This window comes from Columba livia, chromosome 2 (genome assembly GCF_036013475.1).
Source record: "Columba livia isolate bColLiv1 breed racing homer chromosome 2, bColLiv1.pat.W.v2, whole genome shotgun sequence".
In the NCBI taxonomy this organism is placed as follows: domain Eukaryota; kingdom Metazoa; phylum Chordata; class Aves; order Columbiformes; family Columbidae; genus Columba; species Columba livia.
The window spans coordinates 16766520-16791014 of NC_088603.1; the positions used below are offsets into that span (position 1 = coordinate 16766520).

The 24495-nt window shown below is 39.8% G+C and overlaps 1 protein-coding gene across 50 annotated transcripts in view; it reads right to left on the reverse strand.

Moving 5' to 3' along the window:
- Window positions 1-322: 322 nt before the first annotated feature.
- SVIL (supervillin) overlaps window positions 323-24495 on the reverse strand; it is a 140012-nt gene continuing 115839 nt past the window's right edge. For 38 of the 50 annotated variants that reach the window (XM_065050629.1, XM_065050621.1, XM_065050649.1 and 35 more), the window contains 21 exons: window positions 22940-23090; window positions 20177-20266; window positions 20005-20091; window positions 18767-18944; window positions 18304-18476; window positions 16914-17069; window positions 16135-16271; window positions 15479-15626; window positions 15209-15354; window positions 13635-13810; window positions 13397-13538; window positions 12777-13053; window positions 10750-10901; window positions 9819-9924; window positions 8790-8997; window positions 7998-8131; window positions 7164-7319; window positions 6631-6774; window positions 2355-2476; window positions 1390-1545; window positions 323-1269 (listed from right to left, as the gene is read on the reverse strand). In XM_065050629.1, the coding sequence (XP_064906701.1) occupies window positions 1183-1269; window positions 1390-1545; window positions 2355-2476; window positions 6631-6774; window positions 7164-7319; window positions 7998-8131; window positions 8790-8997; window positions 9819-9924; window positions 10750-10901; window positions 12777-13053; window positions 13397-13538; window positions 13635-13810; window positions 15209-15354; window positions 15479-15626; window positions 16135-16271; window positions 16914-17069; window positions 18304-18476; window positions 18767-18944; window positions 20005-20091; window positions 20177-20266; window positions 22940-23090 (3126 nt within the window). In that variant the 3' untranslated portion in view covers window positions 323-1182. The remainder of the gene's footprint in view (window positions 1270-1389; window positions 1546-2354; window positions 2477-6630; window positions 6775-7163; window positions 7320-7997; window positions 8132-8789; window positions 8998-9818; window positions 9925-10749; window positions 10902-12776; window positions 13054-13396; window positions 13539-13634; window positions 13811-15208; window positions 15355-15478; window positions 15627-16134; window positions 16272-16913; window positions 17070-18303; window positions 18477-18766; window positions 18945-20004; window positions 20092-20176; window positions 20267-22939; window positions 23091-24495) is intronic. The other 12 variants (XM_065050650.1, XM_065050647.1, XM_065050640.1 and 9 more) reach the window with 1 other exon arrangement.

The following is a 24495-nucleotide window of genomic DNA, read 5'->3' on the forward strand; positions in this document are numbered from 1 at the left end:
CAAGTTTTACTCTCAGTCGCACAATGGTTGAAAAGACTTTTTCAAAGTTTGAAAACTGGCATAATAATTTTGGTTTCATGTATAAAACAGGGCAGCCCGAAGGATACAGGAGTTGTGGGACTGTTCCAAGGTTCAGCAAAAAAGTGTTGCACAACCTTTTATTTCATACATTGATTTCTTTTCTACATTATCTGCTTCTCAAATGATAACTCTGTACAACACCTGCAGATATCTAAGGTTAAAATATCTTGATAAAATACCACATTATGGAAGGTTCCAATGACTTGGCATAGATTACAGTACAAAATAATGACAAGTCAGAGCGTTGCTACGAGTTTATTCAGAAGCTTTTACTTTTGGTTCTTATATCACAAAAGACGTTTAATGTTTACAACAAGTATTAGAAACTGAGATGTTTTTATTTCTACTATTATAAAAGTAACATAGGAGACCATTCTAAGCCATCTTCAAAAAGCAGACCAATCTTATTTTTTTGTATATAAACTGTACACAAAAAACAAGGCACTATACATTTTTTGGATAATAAAGTATAAAGGTTGATTCGCATAGTTTCTCAAGAAATCCATGCTATAAATACAAATGCTTTGTTCGGTTTAGCACCTGAAGCAGCACTGAGAACAATTCATTACCTATTGCAGAGAGAAACTTTTCAGAATGCGTAGGAGATACATATTGGTGGTATAGCTAGTTCAGTACGAGCAACTGCCATCCAGCTACTTTTCTGTAGTTTTGACATGAAAGTCTTGAAAGTGAATATATATTGCATTGTTAAATACATACTTGTTCTATGTGTTTATATAAATATAAATTCTTTGTAATCCACAAACTAACAAAATAACACTTTACAAAGAGAACTTCTTCAAAAACAAAAATGGCAAGTATTGTATATAGCCAAAGGACACCTGCAGCAGTAGGTCAAGAAACTACTGTTTAAGTGCATAGGAGAGCAGAGCTTGAACACATAACCTTTAAGAGTCAAAATTGAATTCCATTTCCAAAGAGTTCTCTTGGCTTTTTATAATATTACACACCTCCAGATAGGTAGTCACTAATAACTTCAGATTATTTCTATTTATTCTGTAAATGTGGGGTACAATTCTTGTAAAGGGCATAGAAAGTGAAAACAGACATCCCTTTAGTGCTCACTCCAATAAACACAAGTTAGAAAAGTCCTTTTGCCTTCTTCAGATTAACCTGCTTCCAAGACGGCAGCGCATTGTACTCTTCTCTTGTCATCTCCAACGCAGCCTGCATTTAAAATGAGAGGATATGAGTAAAAACACTTACACATAGAAAAGCTGACAAATGACTTTGTGGCACGACTAGATACACATGCAGAGACTAACAGTGCAACTATTCTCTCCTTACCTCAAAGTCCTCATCTGAAAGGTAAATTTCAAGCTTCAGTGGATCAACTCCCTCAGGTAGAGGCCTGGCTAAGAGATCTGCGAGCGGATACACCGTTTTACACAGTTTGGCGAGCACGTCCTCCACAAGGATTATCTGATTAGAAACATCAGCATCCTGTAGGGAGAAAAGGAAAACAGAAGAGGATCACAATGCTGAAGCCACCAACTGCTCCTACTGTTTGCAGGTGTCATGGGATCCACCCTGGGCCACAGAGCACAAAGCCACACGTCCAGGTCTGTACAGAGGTGGACAGTCCTGCCCTATAACAGTTTCACAGTTAAAAAAGGTCTGCACTTAGCAGAAGGATATCCTGTACTCTCAGAATCTCAGTTTAAGGCTCAAATCTATGTTCAGTCATGAAGCCAGCATCTTCCACCAAGGATGGCTGCAGGAGACTTACAAAGCAGAAAACATCATCTGCCTTGAGATGTCCCTTGGCTGAAGGCTTTTAAAGCAGCCACATGGAATTCAGCTGTGACTTCACTTCCCAGGTGGGGAAGTCCGTGCTGGGGCTCTGGGGCCAGCGGGTCCTTTGCGGGGCATTTTGCTCCCCTGCACTTCAAGTCCGCAGGACAGACCAGAACTGCAGGTTGCTGCCTGTTTCACCTGATGGAAACAGTGGTTTTGCTAAACTCTAGTACATCTCCTTCTAAGAGATGATTCAGCTAACACTTTCCTCCTGTTTTTAACAGAAAAAGAACATGAGAAGTTAAATGAAAAAACAACCAGGAATGCCTCCAATATCCACACTCCCAGTCAGAATTTAGCTATGTTGTTATTTTTTTCCCCATGTGGACTCCTGAACTTTCTAAGTTCATCTTCTGGATTTTGGGGCTTGACAGCACAAACAAGCAATGTTAACTGACAACACAGCACACAATTAGTAGCAACAGGAAAACAGTTTCTGCAAATAAAAGACTTACCATTTCTGTGATCTCTGCGATGTCTTCCCTGTGTTCCCAACTTGGGAACATGTTAGTGAAGGTCAGAGGCTCTAGGCCAGCATGAATTAGATAAGATTTGGGGGGCTTCTTTACATTTTTTCCTAAAAACAGTCAAAATAAATAATAAAAAAGGAGAATTACAAACAGTACCATATTTTGCAATGTCACCCATGATCCAAAGCTACCTCATAAGCATGTTTAATTGATACTTTCCCGAAAAGCTGAAGTAATTTAAGGAAGCAGGAATAAATGTCACCAGGATTATTTTAATGTAGTAGGACACTTTTTAATATGCTTTTCATGGTTCTTAAATCTGCTTTTTACTGTATCTGACCACAAAGATCAAACCATGCATGCTGAAAATCCCCCACAGTTACTTCCTAACCCAACGTATTCCTTAGTTTACAAAACCGAGTTAGAATCTGGGTGAACAGAATGTGATGGTCTGAAATTAGCCAGATTCAGGTAAATGAAACCTTCTGGTAGGCTCAGTAGAAGTGTCCTGCCAGCAGCAAATAAAGCTTAAGCTTGGAGGCTTAAGTGATAATGTTTAAACTATTCTTAACTTGGGATACTGAGGTCTAACACCATCATTTGGATATTACAAATTCAAAGGAATAGCATCTAAAAGTTAACAAAGGTAATTAGTGATGATTTTCAAAGACAGTCCTGCTTCTTTAATACATGTACATATGCACACTATATAGGACATAACCCTGCCCAGGAGTCATGCTGTGTCAGATTAAGTGGTTAAAGTCATTATGCCAAGGACTGGTGAAAAAAGGCCCTGTTGGTTGAATGATTTAATTCTCCAAAGATTCAAAAGCACTGATGAACTCCAGATATTACTGGAAAGAGGTAGACAAGCAGTCAGGGACTGGGAAGAGCTATCTTTCAAAAAAATATTGTACCTGCGTCTTACTTGGATTCAAATAACTCAGTCTAATAAAATCTTTCTTCCAGATAGGCAACAGAAAATCTGAAGATGTTGCAGAATTCAGAATCAGGTGAAACTAAGAGAGCAACATGACAGCACCTCGCTTCTTAGGGCTGTGGCTTCCCTAAAAACTATGTATTGCAAAATTCTATTATTCCCTACATTCAATCTCAGAGCAACTTTAATGCACTAAGATTTCCCCCAGCACATATAAATTCATCACAGATGATCCTGTCTTTTACTGTAGTCCCCACCTGCACTTGATGCATGTGGGCTGTCAGGCAGAAGGGTCGAAAAGAACTCAGCCCCCTCCTGCCCACGGCCGAGGAGCACTCAGGGAGCCGGTGCAAGCCCTGTGCTCAATGCGAAGGGAGAGCCTGGCGGGACGTCCTTGTTCCACTAGGTTTGCAAACCTGCACATTACAGGTTTGGCTTTACATGAGGTGTTGGGAGCAAACTGATTTGAGAGAGTATGTTGACATGAAAGTGAATACTGGAGATAAAAGCTCTGTGAAGTAGTCTATTAAAACGTGTTTTAACTATACAATTTAGACAGGAGATCCATCATTTGAATACTTGATTTTAAGCCTTCTTTTCCACATGTTTTCACTGTAGTTTAATTGCTCAGTCTACCATGAACAATACAACAAATGCTTAAAAACTTTGCATTGAAAAAAAATGTGTAAACTTGCTCCAGTTGCACTGCTCCACTCTCACTAATTCAGCCAAGAAATAAAAGGAGAGTGACATTTGCTAATGTTCCAGTATAGGTAAGATGAAAATGTATGTGAGAGGTGAAGCATTTTCCTTGCATGAACTCTGGCCTTGGCATAAGCTGATCTCACAAGAATCACTGAAGGGCAAACCAGACTCTTCTCTCTCCTAGTGGGCTGCAGCTCAGCTCTCCAGACTGCTGATTTAGCAGATAAAACCACAGAAAAACCTTAAAGACATTTTGACAAGATAAATAAGATTTATGCAAAGGAAGAACTCCTAGGTATATTAAAGGGATATCCAAAGTTGATAATCAATCTTTTTCATATCATCATGTAGCTAAACACTGCAAGCCAGGAAAAAAAGGAAGTGGGGAGGGAAAGAGAGGGGAAAGGGATATAGATGAAAGAAATTGAGAGAGAAAAAGAAGAGAAAAGCATTTTAATGCTTCTGACCACCCAGCTATATTCTGATAGGCAAAATAATTGCAGCAGCATTGGCTTCTCCTGAAATTCAATTTATCCACCCTGCTAAGTAACAACACATAAGAGCTCGTCAGCCCTGATAGCTTGATGCAATGAAATTTTGAGGTGGTTGACAGAATCCTAGATTGTGAAAGTGACAGACCACCAGAACAGCACAGTTTAAACAGTAAAATCTACTAAGCAAGTTCATGTCAGCTTTAGTAATGAAATAGTACAAGCAGAACTGGTCTTTAACAGTAACAAATGTGTTCTGTACCTATCCAACCACACAGCCCAAAGCTGTTGAGAACTATCCCATGGCAAAGAGGATAAAGCCACAACTGCCGTAAAGTCACAGCCAGAGGTAATGAAGCGAGCGCTCAGCAAAAACTCTTGTCCTGTGATACATATGCTAAACTTCAGACCACTGAGGATTCGCTAAAGAGCTTTCTACTGCATATCAAACTTGGATGTCGCAAATTCAATCCAGTGCAGAAGGCATTAATCTCTTTTCCCATCACCAAACTCGATGAAGTTCAAGAAATCTGGAAGAGCATCCAAACCTCAGCATGTGTATCTGATTCCATCTCTGCTGGGGCCAGAAAACATGATTTTCATTACCAGAAGATTACACAGGATAGCATCAGGAACACTAAGATGGGGACCTTACTTCTGTCTCTCTTGCTAGCCTGCTGAGCAACTCTGGGCACTTCTTTGCACTTTCCTCTGTGCTGACATTCAGTTCCGCTGTGAAGCACATTTATGTGGTCATTTCAAAGAAATTCATCTTATCACTCCTGACTTGCAAAAACTGGGGGGGAGGATAGTGAAGGACAAGTAACTGGCCGCTTTAGAAATTCAGCAGTCACTGCCAAAGACTCCTCCAACTACTGCCCTGTTTTTAGCACCCCGTTCCTAAACAAATGCTGCTGTTTGGCAGGGCAGTGCCAGGGACACCAGGGGTTGAACCATGCAGAGCAATACTGCAGTCCAATAAAGGTCACATTTCAGTGTCTCCAGTACTGGTTTTCAGCTGTCTCCTGCCAGGTGTTACCACCTCCCATCAGTGACATGAGACAACTGAGTAGAAACACAACACTTGCTCCTACTCCTAATTGACCTGCAGGTGGGGAAGGAGAGACTGGCTTATGTTCTTAAGGGTGGAATCCAACAAGGGTATCACTTTCCCTCTTCAAATATGCAAATGTCTATGGGAGAAGATGACAGTTACCACCAGCTGCGTCACAAGTTCTAAAGTTTATTTGCTACAGAAGAAATCAGTGGCACCATGAGGTCTCAAAGACTATAAGTGATCAGGCTTTCCTTGCAAGAGGACATAGTTCACACCAATTAAGCCCCAGTGACTTACTCACAGTGAGAAATTGCTCTGAATTAACAGAACATGGTTGTTACTTATGCCCTCTCCTGGATGGCAACGTCACACCTTTTTCTATTCATCCTCCACCAGAACAGGCAAGGTCTGTTCCCAGCCTCACACAGCCTTAGATGAAGTGAGAGGAAAGCATTATGGTATCTCAAGGAGACTCTACTAGTGCAGAAAATAATCTAGTCCGTGTACCCTTACATGACCATCAATTGCAGCCTGAATCACAGCATCTGAGTGATAATAATTATCTGGTAGAAATGAGCACGAGACTCAGCTCTGTGCTGCAGCCTTTCCAGTGGCCACCTGTTTCTGTGTGAGACTTGTTCTTGATCTTCAAAATCTTTCCAAATCCCCCACTAAATCAAAACCCAGTTACATCATCAAACAGTTTCTTCATTCAGTCTTTAGATACACAGAAGCTTATGAAATCTAAGTGGAGCTAAGACAGAAATCATTCAGGTTTAAAAGGCTGTGTTCTCAGAATTTTAGGGATCTGATGTCTGAATTGGTCTCCCACAATGGGGGCACAAAAGAGAAATAAAGCCTTTACTCTGAGAACTGAGTCAGCAGAGCACCTTGTCAATTTGGAAACAATGCCATTACTAGAGAAACAGATTGCTAAGAAAGAGTAGTGAATGAATCTTCAAATACACTGATGCTTATCAATAATGTTTGGGGAGCACCTGAGTACCTTTCAGCTCAGGACAGCAGGGCATGGGAAGGTGTGACACACTCAGAACAGCAATCTGTTACCTTTGCAGTACCGGAGCACTGTCTCCATGGCGCATTTCCTGTCTGTGGCCCACCTGATTCGAGCTGATCCGGCTATTTTGTTTTCCACAGGCCACCAGCCTTGCCACAGGTACACTTCATGGTGATTGTCAACAAGGAACAGTGCTACGCAGCCAAAAAAACAACAAATCCATCACCAGCCACTTACTAGTTCTCAGAATCCCCTAAACAACCCACCTTATATGCTTGTCAGCATCACAACAGGACCATTTTGAAGCTTACCAATACCTTTGGTTATTCAGCCAGCTGAACTCAGATTCTCCAATATAAACAATGTATTTTTATAGCAAGCTTTTGGGATACATGTATGTTTGATTAGTTCTCAGCATCTTTATCATGGAAAAATTAGCAATATTGCTAAATGATGTATAAGCATCGCATGCACACATTTTTCAGTGATAAATGAAGATAAAACTGATTACTTCCTGAATCACTGCCCAAGACAGGATATAATTATCTGTTTTCTCGTTACTTAATTATTGTAAAGCATATACCTGGCTGTGGGGCAGTGTAAAGATCCTCTTGCAAGAATGGCATGGAATTGATGACAGCAGGGTCTCTTGAAGGGTAAACGTACTCGGTGGCTGAGAACTCTCCTGATGAACTACTGAGGCTGAACAGGCGGGGGGTGAAATTAAACTTTCCAGGATCTTTAAAGAACAAAAATCGAGAAGATTTCCAATAGAAAATGCCAGAGATTAATGTAAAAATAACAACAACAAAAAAATCGACTTTTAGGGTGACTGCAAATTCTCTGTTTTTTGAAAAATCAAGAAAAATGACCACAAGTCTTCAGGGACTAGCAACATCTGTGAAGAACTTCATTGAAAAGGCTGGCTGCCATCAGCTTGAATCTGATCCTCACGAGTTACTATCAGACATTTCATAATTGGCTGTTTTGCAGCTTATGTGAGGCAAGCTCATCCCAGACTTCACTTTTTAACTGACAAATTTTCCACTTGGTAAATTAATTCCCCTGCTACCTTTGTTGGCAGTTTCAAAGCAAAGACTGGACAAAAATGTGTGCAGAACTGCCTCCTAAGTCCCTTCAGAAGAAAAGCAAAATGTGTTGGTAACAGCATTAATTGTTGCTCTGTCCTGCATGAATACAGAGGGCCTGCTGAAGGGGGAGAGAACAAAATGAAACATGTGGTTTTCCAGCACTTTCCTTCTAGAACAGTATTACTTAGCTCACTGGGATTTTTGGAAGCACCTGAAGGGATCATCTCAACTACCAAGAAGTTCTTCAAAAGCTTTACATTAAATCTCACAGTGCCACAGACCAATAAAGTAAAATGCAAGTGCCAAATACAGGAATGCAGGTCTACCTTGCAACATGCAATCATAGGCCTTTCGATCTCTCCTTCCTAATGCGTCCCAGAATCCTAAGGGCTCTGATCCTTCATCACATTCATGAATAGTCACCTTGCTGCTGCTGTGCAGCCCTGCCTCCAGTGGACATCTACAAAACACAAAGAAAGAGACTGAACCCAGCTTTCCCACCCCAAACACAACTAACACAAACCTGCTGGCCACCTGCACTATTAGAACCCAAAGGCACCCTGCAGGCTTGTTGCACACTTCATATCGACATTAGCTTTTTGAAAATGATGACAAAAATTATCAATAAACAAGACATGGAATGCCAGCAACCATTCTCATACCATTTCTGATCACATTCCCAGGTGGAGGAGATGCTCGCGTGAGGTCTCAGTAGGGTTTCTCACTGCTTGTTTTTGTAACTACTGCTGTCCTCCTCGCATGCTTTCCCAAATTAATTTCCTTATTCACAAGACTTGATTCTAATTTTCCTATCAACTTGGGGTTAGTTTACTATTCTGATATTGAGCATCTCCCTCCAAATGCAAAAAGACTATCTTTTTGCAACCTTAATTAGTACAGTATGAAGAATAAGTGCATTTGACATTCAGTGATTAAAGAATATGTGTCCCACTCCACTGAACCAACTACCTGTCATTCCTACTTCTTACTAAGCATGCACATGCTGCAGTTGTACTCAGAGGACAGCTTCATTTATTTCAACTTTTCTTTGAAGCAGACTATTTCAAGTAAATTGGTAGCCTGTATAAACATCTCCAAAACATAAGTCAGACACTCACTGTTCTTTTATTTTATTGGCTGCTGTTCTTCCTACATCCTTGGTGTGAGATTGTGCTTTGCAGCCATGCCACAGGTAGATAAGAGCTTTATTTATATTGAGGACAATCATGGATGTCCGGGAACGCAGGCTGCTGCAGTGACATGCTACTTCAAGTAAATTTCCTTCATTGGGAACTTCTCCTCGCACGCAATATAGCCTCCAGTCACCTGGAGCAGACAGGAACAGTGCAGCAGTATTACACAGTTACATGGGACTGAAAATTCAAGACCTCTGCTCTGGAACGGCTGTTCTCATACTGGATGAATTTCACACATTGCATGCCTATATTGACACAGAATAAACTGGCTAAGCATCAGGTTTGGCTAAGACTACTCAAGAAATGCTCTTGCAGAAAAGATGCTTTCTGAAACCTTGCTACGAGGGTACAAGTATTAAGTGTTGAAGAGCTTAGAGCAGAAGAGTCAAGTTTCTGCTTTGTTTCATACAGGGAAAAAAGGAAAACAAATACAGTAGTCCATCTATTCAGCTCCTCTTCCCCTGTGCACCTTGGGTACTGGAGGTCACATTCAGATGCAAACTGGAAAATGTCCAAACTACACTTGCATTGAAATTCTCCTACCTCAACTGCAGCAATCAAGGAATATGTTGCAAAAAATAATGAATGGGTAACAAAAACTTCGAGCTCTCCTTGGAGCAAGAGGACTGCTCATAAAAATAATCTTTTGCCCAGACTATATAGAAAATAACACGTTTTAAACCAAATGGGCACATTGCTTAATTAAAAAACAAGAACGATTAATATATGTATCAATACAATAAAGTGAGCTTGCTCTACGGTGACAAAATCCATGCTATGCACAAAGAAGAAACAAACTACCTTGAAACAAAGCATTGCAAAGCTGTCTCATGGGTTTCATGGCATTCATTTCCCTTTTCTACAGAGTATGGTAGTTGAGACTAAATTCAAAGCCTTTCACAACACGTAAAAGGATTTTGGGGTAGAAGCTCTTAACTAACAGTAATTTACTTTGTGCATTTTCTTCTTCCTCTTCCCTTCTTCCAGCATGCACAATCATCCCTCCTTGGAAGCACTGCAGGAAGCATGGTGGTTCTTTCCCTTGAAGCACTTGGACCTGGAAATTGAAAGCAACACTCTTTAATGAAAAAATGAAGCAAGTATACAGACTCAGGAAAAGTAGTCTCTACGGATTATTAAAAATTATATAGCTACAGCCACCCACAAAGATGGCTTTCCTTCTACTTTACAACTGCTGACTATTGTTTAAATTACTACATATATCAGCATGCAATGGGTTTCATATGTGACCTGCATATAAAAAGAAACCTCTAACTGGAATCCAACAACGAAGAGTTTCAGAGGATATGGAATACCAAATAAACTTGAATTTCAATTAGTTTACACTAACCATTATTCAGTCCTTTACAGGACTGGGCCATCTTGCCTGATGTTCTTTGAAACTATTATGGATAAAAATTAGGAACTGAAGTGGGTTCAAAATTTGTTGTAAAAGTGGTTTACGTAACAACATGCACGTTTCTTTGTTCATTAAATGCTACATTTTGATTATGGAACTGATACAGTCAACTGCTAACCCAGCTATGCTGCACAAAATCCCATACTCTGTATCAAGTTTATTTATGTATCTCCTCTTTGTAAATTCCTGTCTTACTGGTCATGTTTATGCTCCTGTTAAAAAAACTAATTACAGCATTATCAAGGTACAGAAACTAACTTTAAACCTCCTGTCTTATATGATGGTAACAATCAAGAAAACCCCAACTCTATCTAAAGACTAAGCAAGCTAGCCTCTCTGAGCCTCAGAGTAGCTGAATCTGTGCTAGAATCTCTGCAAAACAAGGCAATCTAATATGTAATTACAGACTACACAAACTGAAAATTTCAAATGTATTTTCACCCAGGTCTGCAGGAAGCTCACCTGTGCTCCTCTCTCTTCATCAAGTTCGACTGTCATCAGTGCTGATGTCCCTTTCTCACTCACTGTGGAGTGCCTTCCTTGCCAAAAGAAATACACACATTTCTCTTTTCCAACAGCCCTTACTTGTTGCTCTCCTTTTTGCCTGCTTCCAACTGCAAAACAAAAAGCACATGCTGAAGAAAGTACTCTGGCTATAGGTTTAAACAGCACATGGTTTAATCTCATCTGCCAGCTCAGCACTATCCCGTCCAGAACAGGAAAGATAAAATGTCCAATTGGAGGAACATTAGGTCTCCAAGCCAGTACATCCCCATGCAAAGTTGGCGTTGTCTCATCAGGTGGATGTAAGCCCACAGATGCCTGTGCTGGCCAGAGAAAGAGGTGTAGGAAGAATTGGTACTATCTGGAGAAAAATAACTGACATCGCTTAAGCCAATCTGCATGTGAAATGGTACGTCCAGTCATGTTACCAGACGAGTACATTACGGCCCATTTTCCACATTACACACAGTTCTTTGGCAGCAGGAGAGTAGCTGGCTGCTGAGGGATACTGGAAACAGCAACAGCTGAGAAAGCTACAGGCATACAAGAAAAATCTTTCTTGGTAAAGTGATATAGGAAAGGAAAACTATGCCAAAGCAATATTTTGCAATTATAAAAAAAGTTAGGATTATGTGGGGGTTTTTTTATTTAGTTTTAAAAATTAACTCAGTATTTTATGTTGGTCTGTGCTAAGTGACTTAGCAGCAAATATATATATATATTTAAAGGATTGGTATTTAGTTGTTATGATAAGCAAATCATGTTTACAGCAAGAGAAGTTCAACAATACCACCAGTTATGGAATACTTTCTTCTTTCCAGTGAATACTGGATAAACAGATATAATTAAATCAAAAATTCAAAAAAAAAAAAAACCCAACCAAAAACTTTAAACCAGACTCTCAAAAAAAACCATTAAAATTTCTGCCTTGCTGTCAGCAGTGCTGAGCAGCACCCAGCTGAAGTACTTAGGAGAAAACATCCTGTTTCTTTCAATCTGAGAATACTCAAACCACTAGTCACTTTTAAAAATTACGGTTTCCACCCTTATCTGTGCATTCAGCACATAAAAGTACTGCCTCCTACACAAAAATTTATTCTGTTTTGGAAGGATGGAATAGAGTTTCATCCATTTGGATCAGAAGCCTGTTTACAGTTCAGTATTATCATCACCCACTTCTCCCAAGACTTACAAGCTTTTGTATTTTTCTTGGATTTGCCAGTATCTGAACTCAACAATCCTGAATAAGACCTACCTACATTTTTTGGCTAAAAGCCTGAAGCTGCATAGCTGTTATATTGTTTTCAACCAGTTTGAATATGTTCCTATTTGGAACAATCTTTTTTAGACTATTTCTATGTTACATACCACAAAAGCCAACTATTCTTAATTTAGTGCCAGAAGGGAGAGTTCCAATGATCATACGTTGACCGATTCTCAGCATTTACCTGCTGCTCTCAGGCTCTTTGCCAGAGCACTGCTAAAATTTTCCACTTGAGACTGAAACCCATAGCAGAGGGTTTCCAGAAAGACCAAAAAGGACAGCATGGGCATTGAGCTGGCAAGGGCTTTTCCTGTCATTGTTACTGTTCTCCATTACTCAAAGGCTTTCCTCGTTGCTAAGCCTACCTCTCTTGCAAGACATTCAGACCACTGCAATTAGTCCAGCTGACTAGTTATTTTGGTGTTAAGCTGTGGGCACAATAATGAGCTGTCCTGTGAACACGTACAACACCGCTGTTGGGTAAAAGCAGACATGGACAGTATTACATTTGATGTATTAAAAATAACTACAGCTTTTTTAATGCTTTAAACAAAATAAAATAATAAGCTCTGCTTCTTAGTGGCCTAGGAAGGCTAAATTAGCATTTCTAACCCTTAAAACAGTTTCACATGCAAGGAAGTCTAGGTCTGTATCTCACCACTAACAGCAGCCCTTTTTGGGCTCCATGTTTCAGCAGGATGAAATGGAATTGCTCACTAACCTGTAGTGCTCACCATGTACTTCCACTTTACCACATATGTGTCTCCCTCATGGAACTGCCCTATGCTTTGCTTCGGCAGTCTGCTATAATCGAATTCCAGGATGTGCCAGACATCCACAGACGCAGTGATAATTTCAAACTGCCTCCCATCTTCTCCTTCTACAAGTCCATAGCCCCGGCCAATATTCATTCCATCTAAGACTGTGCCTACAGTCGTTTGGGGCACAGCTACCATTAGCATGACATCATATGGTTTACAGTCAGGTCTGGAATCTTCCTGTCAAAAAACAGAGAAGAGGTTTCTTTCAGCATAGTTTTTTTCTTCTTATCCCACAGTTCCAGTCAAAGAGTTTGATTCCTGCATATTTCAGGGCTTTAATATCTCGACAACATTTAATGCCTTGTTAGAGCCACCTTGGCAGTATTCATTGAGCTGCCTGGCACTAATATAAAGCAGCTCTGTGGGCTGACTGACCATAGGCTGACCTACGGTGGTGTTCTGACCCCCAGGTCAAAGCCCACAAAATAAAGTGCTCTGGATCCTTTAGAGCAAGCTTCCCTGGCTTCCAACCCAACTAGGTCATCTAGTTTGAAATACCTAGCATGCTTATTATATGCACCTTCTGGTGAAGGGATTCACTAGAACTTTTCTCGAGTTTCTTCAGCTCTGTCCAATCAAGAAATTTTTCTTTGAACAGTATGGTCTCGTTATGTTCTGTGAGTCTGCCAAACACAGCCCAGTCTGGACGTCCTTGTCCCTTTCTGTAGAAGGGAACAAAAATAAAATCAAACATATTAAATTGAGTAAGGGCAAAAAACCTAAGTTTCTGCAATGAGACTAAACTCAAGTTTTGATACCTGGGTATGAGAGGATTGCATTCCCCTGGGTCCAGAGGATTTATGTCACAATTGGAGTAGTCAAAGGTGCCATTCCACAAGTGCTTTGCCAGCTGGAATGCCACTTTTCTTTGTGCTAAAGTAACTTCCTTTCCATGCCAAACATACACTTCACTGCCAAAATCAAATACCAGCACCTAAAAAACAAACAAAAAACCCAGCCTACCATTAGGTTAGGTGTACCCTGATCCTCCAGTTCCCTTGTGCTGCAAGCTGACAGTGCATTGAACATGAACTCCTCCAAATATCTGAGTTTCTGCAGTGACACTAACAACTAGCACCGCAATTGCCCCTCTGCTCCATGCTGGTGAGACCCCACCTGCAGTGCTGCATCCAGCTCTGGAGCCCTCACTCAGTACAGGAAAGACATGGACCTATTGGAGAGAGTCCAGAGGAGGCCAGAAGATAATCAGAGGGCTGTAACAGCTCTCTTATGAGGACAGGCTGAGAGAGTTGGGGTTGTTCAACCTGGAGAAGAGGAGGCTCCAGGGAGACCTTATGGTGGTCTTTCAGTACTTAAAAGGGGCCTACAAGAGATGGGGACAGATATTTTAGCAAGGTCTGTTACAACAGGACAAGGGATAATGGTTTTAAACTAAAAGAGGGGCAATTCAGGCTAGACATGAGGAATAAATACTGGCCCAGGTTGCCCAGAGAGGTGGTAGATGCCCCATCCCTGGAGACGTTCAAGCCAAGGCTAGACAGGGCTCTGAGCAACCTGATCTAGTTGAAGATGTCCCTGCTCATTACAGGGGGGTTGGACTAGATGACCTTCGAAGGTCCCTTTCAACCCAAACTATTCTGTGATTCTATGATAATGCAAGTAAGACCAGGGTAGTGGTCTGCACTGTGATGTCTAATCGCTGAGGAAGACTGGAAGCATGTACAGGGAACGCTATGAGGTGTATCTTTAGGTGGCAGCTAAGTCACCAACAGATTAGAGCGCTCTTATTTCTAAAAACCTGATTGTGTTGCATGACTGATTGTTGTCCAGTTACAACAGCTTCCACTGACATTTAGACCTATGCTTCATCCTGCAGCCAGGAAAGGCTGACAGAACATACAGCATGGGTAACTGGCTCAGCAAACAGGCAGCAACTTGAAAACTTTCAAGAAAATGCATCGTGTCTTTATTTTGAAAATCAGCTCTCATTCCTACTTAGATGGATGAAATTGTTGTTTAAACGGAAAAAGTCTGCTAAGGATAGAAATAAAAATGCTCGAAAGGGAAAACAGGTTTTTATTTTATTTTGTTTTTGTCAAGTGCTACCTGTTTCACACTTCATGACTTTGGAGTGAGCCACGGTTGACAAAAAGATGTACACTTCCTGAAATAGTATTTCACTTTAAAGATAACACAAGCTAGTTTCTTGAAACCTGCAGCATGCTCTAGACAGCCAACTGTTCAGAAGCTTTTCAGAAACACAGAGGACCCAGTTTTCAGTGAGCCTCTCCAAGAGCATTTGCAGTTACTAGAAGTCATGATCAGCTGTATGTTCCTGCACTTAGCACAGGAGCAGTAAGTGGCACAATACCTCTTTTGGTTGTAGCAGGGTACATTTTGGCACCTTCCCCCAGTAGTCATCCTCAGGAATGAGTTTATCTTCTACGAGGCGGTAAATGCAATTTGTTTCTATTATTGCAGATTCATACATTTCATCTTCTTCAGGACTGCCAGCAGCTTAAGGAGAAGATTGTCAAAAATAATACAAATTTTTAACATCCAACTATCTTCACCAAAGAGAACTGACTCAACTATTTTACTGTGATAAAACATCAGATACTGTAACTTTAGGAATGCTTACACTGGTAATTTGTCTGTCCACCAAGGAGTTTCCAGAAGTCTTTGGCTGCATGGGTATGGGTATTTATTCCTTCTTCTATAGTCTGTATATAAGAAGCTCTACAGCCAAGTTCCCTCTTTGTCTGAATCAAAGTTGCAAGTTCTGAAGCCTAAGAGATTAACAGTTAACTGAACAGATTACCTAAGCCTTTGGAATACTTCTGCATATCTTGTTCAGGGAGAAGGCAAAAGTAGATAGGATATAACAGAGCAAAGAGCAGAAGAAATGGTTATTTGTTAATGCACTAAATAAACAGACACTAGAGAAAATGTTACAGAAATACATTCATTCATTCGCCTTAAAACAAGACTTGATCTTAATGAACATGGGAACAAAAAGGACATCCTGCTATTCAGGCTATTTTTTCTTTGAGTGCAAATCTGTTTCCTGAGGACATCCTCTTTCTTCTTGCAGCTTCACAACCTACACATTCTGCTGTCGGCTTTCATTCAGTGCACAAGCTAAAACATATTTACAGGAATCCTGCGTATCTACCTGTCACTGACTATCAGTTACATGTCACTTTTTGAGACAAGTGATGCTAAGGCTCAATCACAAAGAGACATACACTGCGACAGTTCTAAAAATAAATAATAACAGACTCAACTAGTACTAACCTTTGCTTTTTCTATGACATTTGCAAACTCTCCTACCCATAAGAAACAGAAATGTGGAGTTAACAACAGGAAACAGTCTCCGCTGTTCAGTGACGAGGCCCTTGGTTCGACTAATCTTGTTTGAACATGTCTTCTTCCTAAAGAGAAAACAAAGCTAATTATATTCCTCTGACTACTGCTATCAAATGCCAAGATCTAATTTGTTTTGAATGAAATACAAACAATCCCAGCACATGCAGCAAAATATATGGAAACAGACTGCTAAAGAAGAATTAAAAGACCACTACAGTGGAAAAAGGGTTTTTACTCACAGGAAATAAAAATGTTGCCTCCTATCAACTACTATTTCTATTATTTCCTGTTCTTGCTTTAACAACTTTGTGTCCTTCTGGCAAAAAAATAAATTAAATAAATGGCAGATAGCAGGTTCCTCTATAACCATGCACTGCAAGGAGAAGTGGAGCAAGAAGACTGTTGTATCACTTCCAAGCAATACTAAGCACTGGAAGAATGGGACAGTTCAAAAATTTCCACAGGAGATGGCTATAATTCCTGAAATATTCTGTTTTCTCCTTGGAAAACAAACAGCAGTGGCCACAATGCAAACCTATTTGTAAGGTTTTGCATTTGTCACACAGTTCTCACTTATTCTTTCAGGTTTTGGACATAAATCTTGAGCTCAAGATCTAGAAACAGGCCAAGCATCCATCTGTGGTGGCAACTCCCATATGTTACAATCAGTCTGTTACGTATGGAAAGTAAAAGCAGTTGCAGCATACCTTTAATTTGCAGCAGCATTAGCTTCTTGTATGGCACAGCGCTGTTGTTAGAGTTCTGCTCTGTTAGATTAACACTCCGCAGGCTAACGTTGCTGAAGTTCTCTTTGCTTGCCAAGCCAGCAAGTGCTACTTCTGAGAAATTTGAGTTTGTAGACACTTGTACAAACAAAAGAAGTTGGAGAATAAAACACAAAAAAGGATAAAATTATTAAAAAGTGGTTGTTGCATTTAAAAAAATATTTCCCCCCATTATTCTCAATTTTTCTCTTCCTCAAAGGCAATGGCTAAACCAGGTTGGACTCAGATTAACTGCTAGCCCAAAAGCTTTGTGGGTTTAGCAGTACCTATGTTTCTAGATATCACCCAAGGGTAAACTGTCAGTGTTAGGGTTCTGTTTTTTGGGAAATATACGAACTTTGCTAGGAAACATGTCTTACCCATTGTTTTGTGAAGTACTATGCAGATCTTCAATGCCTAATAATTTATTAGAGAGAAAATAAAGCAGAGTATCCAAGACTAATTAACTGAAATTCCCTTCAGATTTGTCTCAGCCAGTGTGATTCAACAGCCACTTACATTTTTGAGTCTTAGTCACATTTTACTGTAAACTTAAAGCCTAAATTCTTGGCTACATTTGCTTATTTTTTAACCAAATACAAAGCACTTTACGAATTTATAACTCAGGGAAATGCTTTTCCATCAAAAAAGAACAAAGTAATACACATATAATCAGTGTTTCCATCAATACAGGCAATGTTTAAAGATGATCTCTCTTTATTTGAATGCAATAAGGAAAATTTGTATCCAAAATGGTAAAAGTGGCTTGATAAACCTTTGAATAAAATTTACGATAAAGTCTCTTGCTGTCCGTTTTGTTGTCAGGAGAAAGCAATGTCATGTCACAAGTAAAACACAAAGCTCTGCGACAGAGCACTGATCCTTTACGGAAATTAATCTTTCCAAGCCAAGAAGGCTAATTCCAGCTTCTGAGAGAAAACTAGGATTCAAAACTGAGGCCAGTATACCTGAACAAAAGTTTATTTGTTCTTGCCAGCTCTCCCCTCCTAGCATCACATAACGCTAGATCTGCTTGCCTTGATCTCCTGTCCTCACCCTGCAGGCACAGTGGCACTCTCTCTGCACAAGGTGACTGCACTAAAAGTAAATAATTAAACCTTAGGAGGCTGTAGGTAGCTTTCCCTGAGGATGTCATTATGGCCTTCTATACAGACCTCCTAGACAGTCTACATTCAACCTTACAGCTCAATCAACGTATTGCTTCTCAGAAAGAATGTTCCATTTCTTCAGTTGTGGTTTTTGTGTTGAGATTGTTTTGTTTTCAATTAAAATAGCAAGATGGTGTCTTGTGCAAAACAACCTGTTAGCTTACTTTTTTCTACTTTCATTCGCTTTGACTCCATGAAGGCAACATTCAGTCTTTGTTCAGTATATTCATGAAGAATATCTTCTCTTGCTGCTAGCATTTTCAGGGGGTTTCTTGAGGACTGGACTCTGCGCACAGGCCTAACTGCACGTTTGTGCTCTGCTACAGAAGATATTAGCCTGAAAGACAAGCAGTGTTTACAACCATCAGTTAATTTAACTAGTCAGAATCATCTAATGACAAGAGATTTGCTTTGATTTTGGGTGTGACACTTGTTAGAAAATCAGGATCAGTTCCTTGATTCAGGCAGAAGAGTGATTTCAGAAATGTGTAGAAGAAATGGATGTGCCCAGTACTAAGATGTCTACAAGATGACTTAAGGCTGAACATTTTGACCACCACCCCTATGTCTGCATTTAAAACAATGTAAAAAAAACCAAACCAAAACCAACCAAAAACCAATTCTTACTTTGGTGCATAAGGATCAAAGATGGCATCAAAGTCCTCATCAAGGTCCAAAGGCACTGAGGAGGAAGGGAAATCCACATGGCGATAAAATTTGGAAAATGTTTCATCATCATCCAGCTTCATCACCTCTTTCACAGATTTTCCTGTGACTGTCAGCACTGTCTCCTGCATCCCAGCAACTGTAGGAAAAAAACACCTCACCCAATAAATAATCATACTAGAGTTTCTAACCCTAGAAAAGGTAAATACAGCTTGTTTGGTAGTTGGGGTGTGTTTTTGTAGAGTGTTCTTTTATTTGTTTTGGATTTTTTGTTTGTTTGTTTGGTTGGTTGGTTTTAATTGATGGAATTTGAAGGAGAGATGGTAGAAAAGTCTGTTGAAAAATAATGATAAAAATGGAGTGTAACTGCTACTCATATGCAATAATCTTTATTAGAAAATGGTTGAGAAATATGGCCAAATAAAAAGGCACTATCAAAAATTATTTGTTTTGGTAGGATGATATAAGCATTTTATGGTCTTGTATATTCCATCTATCCTCCAACCACGTAATTCCTTCTTTTGAAAAGATCTACTAGAACTGCTGGTGGAAGAGTCACTACTTTGGACTCATGAGTATGGCACAATGGTTATCCTATGCTAGTGTCTCCTCTGTTGAAATGTGAATGTTTGTTTATGGTATTTGATACCCTACAAATTACAAAAGGATTTTTGTCTTACAACTGGAGGACAGACATACGAGATGGAAAAAACAGAACTCTAGATAACTTCATAGGGAGCCAACATGCTATACGAGTTGCTACAGAGAGTAAGTTCTGAAAAAAGCAGGAAGGTGAATGAATTGTGCTTGGAAGCACCTTAGTGTCCTATCTTGATTTTAACAAGATTAAACTAAATTTAAGCTTTTTCACTGTATATGCCAATATGTTTCAGACTGGGTGTGTGCTTTTAAGACACTTTGCTCACGAGAAGAATGCATACATAGTGCTTAGAGAGAGAAGAAAGTTATTTTAGCATTTGTGATTTATTTTATTGCACATTAGTAATACGGTAGCAAAAGGCTTTTTTGTTGAAATTTAGCAAAGACTAATCACAAAAACAAACTGTGTGATCAGTAAGTGCAGTCAGAACACAGAAATATTCAGTTTCTGTTACCAGATATTTTAACTAAGAGGTACTTTAAGCAATTTACAGAAGTTGGAGGGCAGATACATTGGCACCTTTGGTAAATCTACCAACCTTTGTTATTCAGCCTTCCCAAGAATGACTCCAACTTGTCAAGCTTCATATCTGATTCCAATTGCATATCAGGCCTGGCTTCAATTTCTGAGAAAACCAGGAAGTAAAACTTGTTAATTGAAAGGAAGTAAAAAAAAAGCCTGAACATGTTTTGGCCATTTTTATTCCTTACCTTCCAAGGGCTTCGTCACCGGAGTGGTAGACTTCTGCCGGTTACTGAAAGGGGATGCTACTGGCGTTAGCGCACTTGGAGAAGCCAGGCCTGTGTCAGAACAGAGAACAAAGGAAATGCAGTCCTGTGTCAGCCCGTATTTCTACCAGTGATGACGGGCAAGCCATTTAGGCAAAGCAGATGAGTCTGGCTACTTCCTACAGTCCCTCGTACTTTACCAACCTCCACAATTGCTGTATTAGGGACGGCAGAGTGTGCTGCCCTGCCTGCTCCTTAAATCAACAGCAGCCTTAGAAACTGTCCCATTCACAAGAACAAAGCTTTGTTTCCAAGTGTCTGTAAACAAGCTGACACAAGATACATGCTTTCTCTTGAATGCAGTCATTTTGCTTGTTTTCAAGTTAGAGGATGTTCGCTTGGTCTGAATTTTGGATTCCAGTTCTACCACAAGCCACATTTTAAAAACATGCAACTTTTTTGAAGGGACACAACCAAGATCTTGCTTGGCACCTTCACCACCACCACCACCACCACCACTCTCTCATCCCCCTTTTTAAATTTAAAACCCTCTCTATTAATACACATAGCAGGAGGCATCTGACCTGGGAATGCTGACCCTGGATTAAGCTGTAATTCTTGGGTCCTGTTGCATTTTTAAGAACAAGTGGAAATGGAAGTAGAAATGGAAGTCAGAGTCCCTACCATATCAAGCACTACCCTCCTTTTGTTGTAGTCTCCTCCCTTTTTTTTTAGTAACTAACGTAAATCAATTCATTCTGGACTCAGTAGATAGAATAAGGTGATTTTTGTTTCGTTCCTTTCATGTGAATCTAGGTTGCACCAGTAAGAGAAATGGAACTCTATGGGTTTTGTGCGATTTATTAGGTAGAAAAGCATTCTGAAACACTGATTTGCATCTATTACCTCTTGTTGCCTGGACTTTCAGTAAATGAGGAAACTGACATTTAAACTTTCCTCCAATATCTATTTTCCACTTAGCCACAGCTTACTGGAAAGCCACATAAGTTTAAGCCTTTAGTTGTTTTGATAAGATTAAGCTGATATTGTACTAGGAGAACGTATACTAACCACATTTTTACTACCTTTACTGCAATCTGAGCAAGTCATAATTGTCAAACACGAAGACAGATTTAGAATACAACTGAGTAGCTTTCCACAAACTATTTTTTTCCCGGTTTCCCAACAGACTCAAAATTCCAGCAGGTTTTAGGTCAACCAGTAAAGCCTTCACTGAGACGGCTATTAAGGAACTCTCCCACGACTTAATCCACAAGACTACATTGAGAACTGCTTCAGAAGTTAGTAAAGGATCACCTACCAATTAGAACTGAAAAATTTTCAGCCACAAGAAGCAATTAAGATACAGCATCTGTGCACATATATATAACAAAGATTTAATTTTACATTGCTTTCTCATCATCTCTTAAATTAAAAACCTGATCTCTTAAATTAAAAACTCACCACTATAATTTATTCTTTTAGGCAATAAAAACAGCACACATCCTAATAAAAATCCCACTTGGGTTACTTTTATTGATGCCACTCTCACTGAATTACCTTGCTTCTCCAAAGGAATGATCATAGCACCTAAAGAGATCCTTTCAAGGTATTTTTCTTTTCCCATGAAGAAGAGCAAATGCTATCACCTTCTACTCCTTTTCAAAGACCAATCTATTCAGCAAAACCCAAAAATCCCAAAAAGCAGTGTGGACAACTAGACACTTTCTTGGTGACCCTCCAAAATATGTTAGTCTTTAAACACCGACCACTAGTGTTTCTAGCAGAAAAACAATGTAAGCAGCAGCTAAAATATGTTACTAACAGATGTAATTCCTAATACCATGCCTCTGTTTATCTGCCAACAGAACGTGGCTTGAATTGCAAGTAGATTACTCCCTGTTGCAACACTGCCCTCACCCCATAGTGTTGTGGGTTTTTTTTGGTGTTGTAATTTAACTCAAGGTTCATTATTGTTGTGTTTAATAACCAAGTTCTTGTAACAAAACAAAATTTAGTATTCATTAACCACAAGAGATCAGTTTAGGTGCCTTCTTCCCAAAGCTATCATTTTCCCGGGCACACTGCATGAACAGCTATATTTCTACTGTTCTACAGGCATTAATATTTCTACAGGCTTCGGAGACTCCTGTCCATGTCAGAAGAATGACTGCATCTGGAAACAGTGACTCAGCTCAAAGAGATCTCAAAAATGTGAAGACTGCTCCCTTGTCATTTCTACTCCCTGGTTCTATGCAGAAATCTGTTCTGTGATTTCTTCAGCCAAACACAACACTTCAAGTTGTTGTCCAAAACAGCATCCATAAAAATAACACGTGTTTGCTAAATATTCCCAGTGATCCTAGGAGTGGGGGAAGTGCCAGTAATAGTAACAATTAAATTTCACAGCTTTTCTCTGGACAGTGCACCTGGGTTTTTCAAAGGAATAAATAAGAAAGAATAATCCAGCTGTGTCCTGTGGGTCATATAAGACGTAAAAATGAAATGAGTGTTCAAGCGATTGACTACCACCAGTCAGACTGAATCCAGTAATAACTGGATGGCAGTGCAACTGTGCAGAGCAAAATGGACCAATGGCCACAAGAAGCTAGATACTCAGTTGAAGATAAACAGTCCTCCGCTTGCTAAACATGGATACTGTTGCTGCATAGCTTTAGCTTGACTTTATTTTGACTAGACAGATAAGCAGTGGCTTATTTATATTAGGATCATTTAATCACTGACCTTTTTTTACCATTCGGCCAGCTACAGTGAATTGCGTGGAGTCATTGGCTGCTCCTTTACCCTTGGACTTCCAGGCTTCTTCTCGAGCTGTAATTAGGTGTTTCCTTTCTTCAATGGTCATCTGACTCTCCTGGTTATCTGCCATTCTCTGCTTTTTTGGGGGAAAAGCGAAAGATTTATTTTTAAAAAACAGATAAACTGACCAGGATATAGCAAAGGACTAGCTGAACATTTCAACTGCTAGCTTGAGAGGGAAGAGAACAGGAGAACAAAAGGAAAGTCACAGAAACAGCTTAGTGACACTGACAAGCTTCATTGTCTTGCTGCCCCATTACACTGTGAAGATAAGGTTTTGGTCTATGCTCTTTGACCTTTTACTCAAACTACCAGCCCAGGCAAATGGCATCCCTCTGAGCAAAGCAAACAATTTACTCCACAAATGATATAATTTTCCAGACCTTGTTCTTTTGAAGCATGACTTGCTGCACTAGTGAGATTACTAAACTGACTTTCAGCAGATGTTTTCAAGGGTGCAAATCTGCGGGTGGCACGGGGAATAACAATGAAGAAATGCAACTTCAGCTTGTGACTTCTGAATCACTCTTTTACAGTAACTCAATTCTACAAGCAGAGTTAGCAGCCTTATCTCTCCAGAGCCTGCTCATTGTAGTTCCTATGTCAGCTTGCTCTACTGAGTATTTTTCCAATGACTGTGACCATCCCTCCTTTTTGTTTTTTTAAGGTCACCCTCAGCTTTCCTTGCTTGCTTTAGAGGGCAGCAGCCAACAGCTTGAGTGATTAGAAGCAGGTAGGAGCACTAAGTATCTTAGTGCCCTCCTAACGCAAGGATTGATGACGGTACATTAAACAGGAAAGAAACTGAATTTATGTGCTCCAGTGTACCTAAGTCAGGCCAAAAAATACGGCTTCAATGCACTTATCTTAAAAAGTAGCAACATTTCATGGATTATACTGCATAGAAATCAAGTATAAAGGTATTTTTAGTGCATGGAACTGTAAACTCTAGAATTACTTCCAAGTTGTGTGCCCTTTGGCATCTTTCTTCACAACCTAGCTGCTAGAACTGAAAAAAACGCATGAAAATCTAAAGCTTTATCACAGCCCTAGCTCATACAGCCACAGAGGGGAAATAAAAAAGGACCCAAAAGCTTGCTAACATAAACTCTATGCTCCATTTTAAAATAGAAGGAACAGATATAAATTCAGATATTCTTGTTTATTTATTTTCTTAAAATGCAACAGACTAAATAAATCAGTTACTTTATATAAAAACTCTTATGACTGCAGAGAACACACCAAAATAGAGATGCTGTAGCTTTCCATGTTTACCAGGAACAGTATCCACCAGCCAGAAGAGCAAAGACAAGCCAAGAAATGGCTTGAACAAGGACTAGGACACGAGAGCCCTTCACTGCTTGCCCTGGTTCTGGGAACCTCTGCAGCCTTCTGCAATAATGTTTGCTCGCAATTTATTAGGAAAGATAGCTGGGCAGCCAGATACTATTAGTGCAAGTCATGATAATCAAGATAAAAAC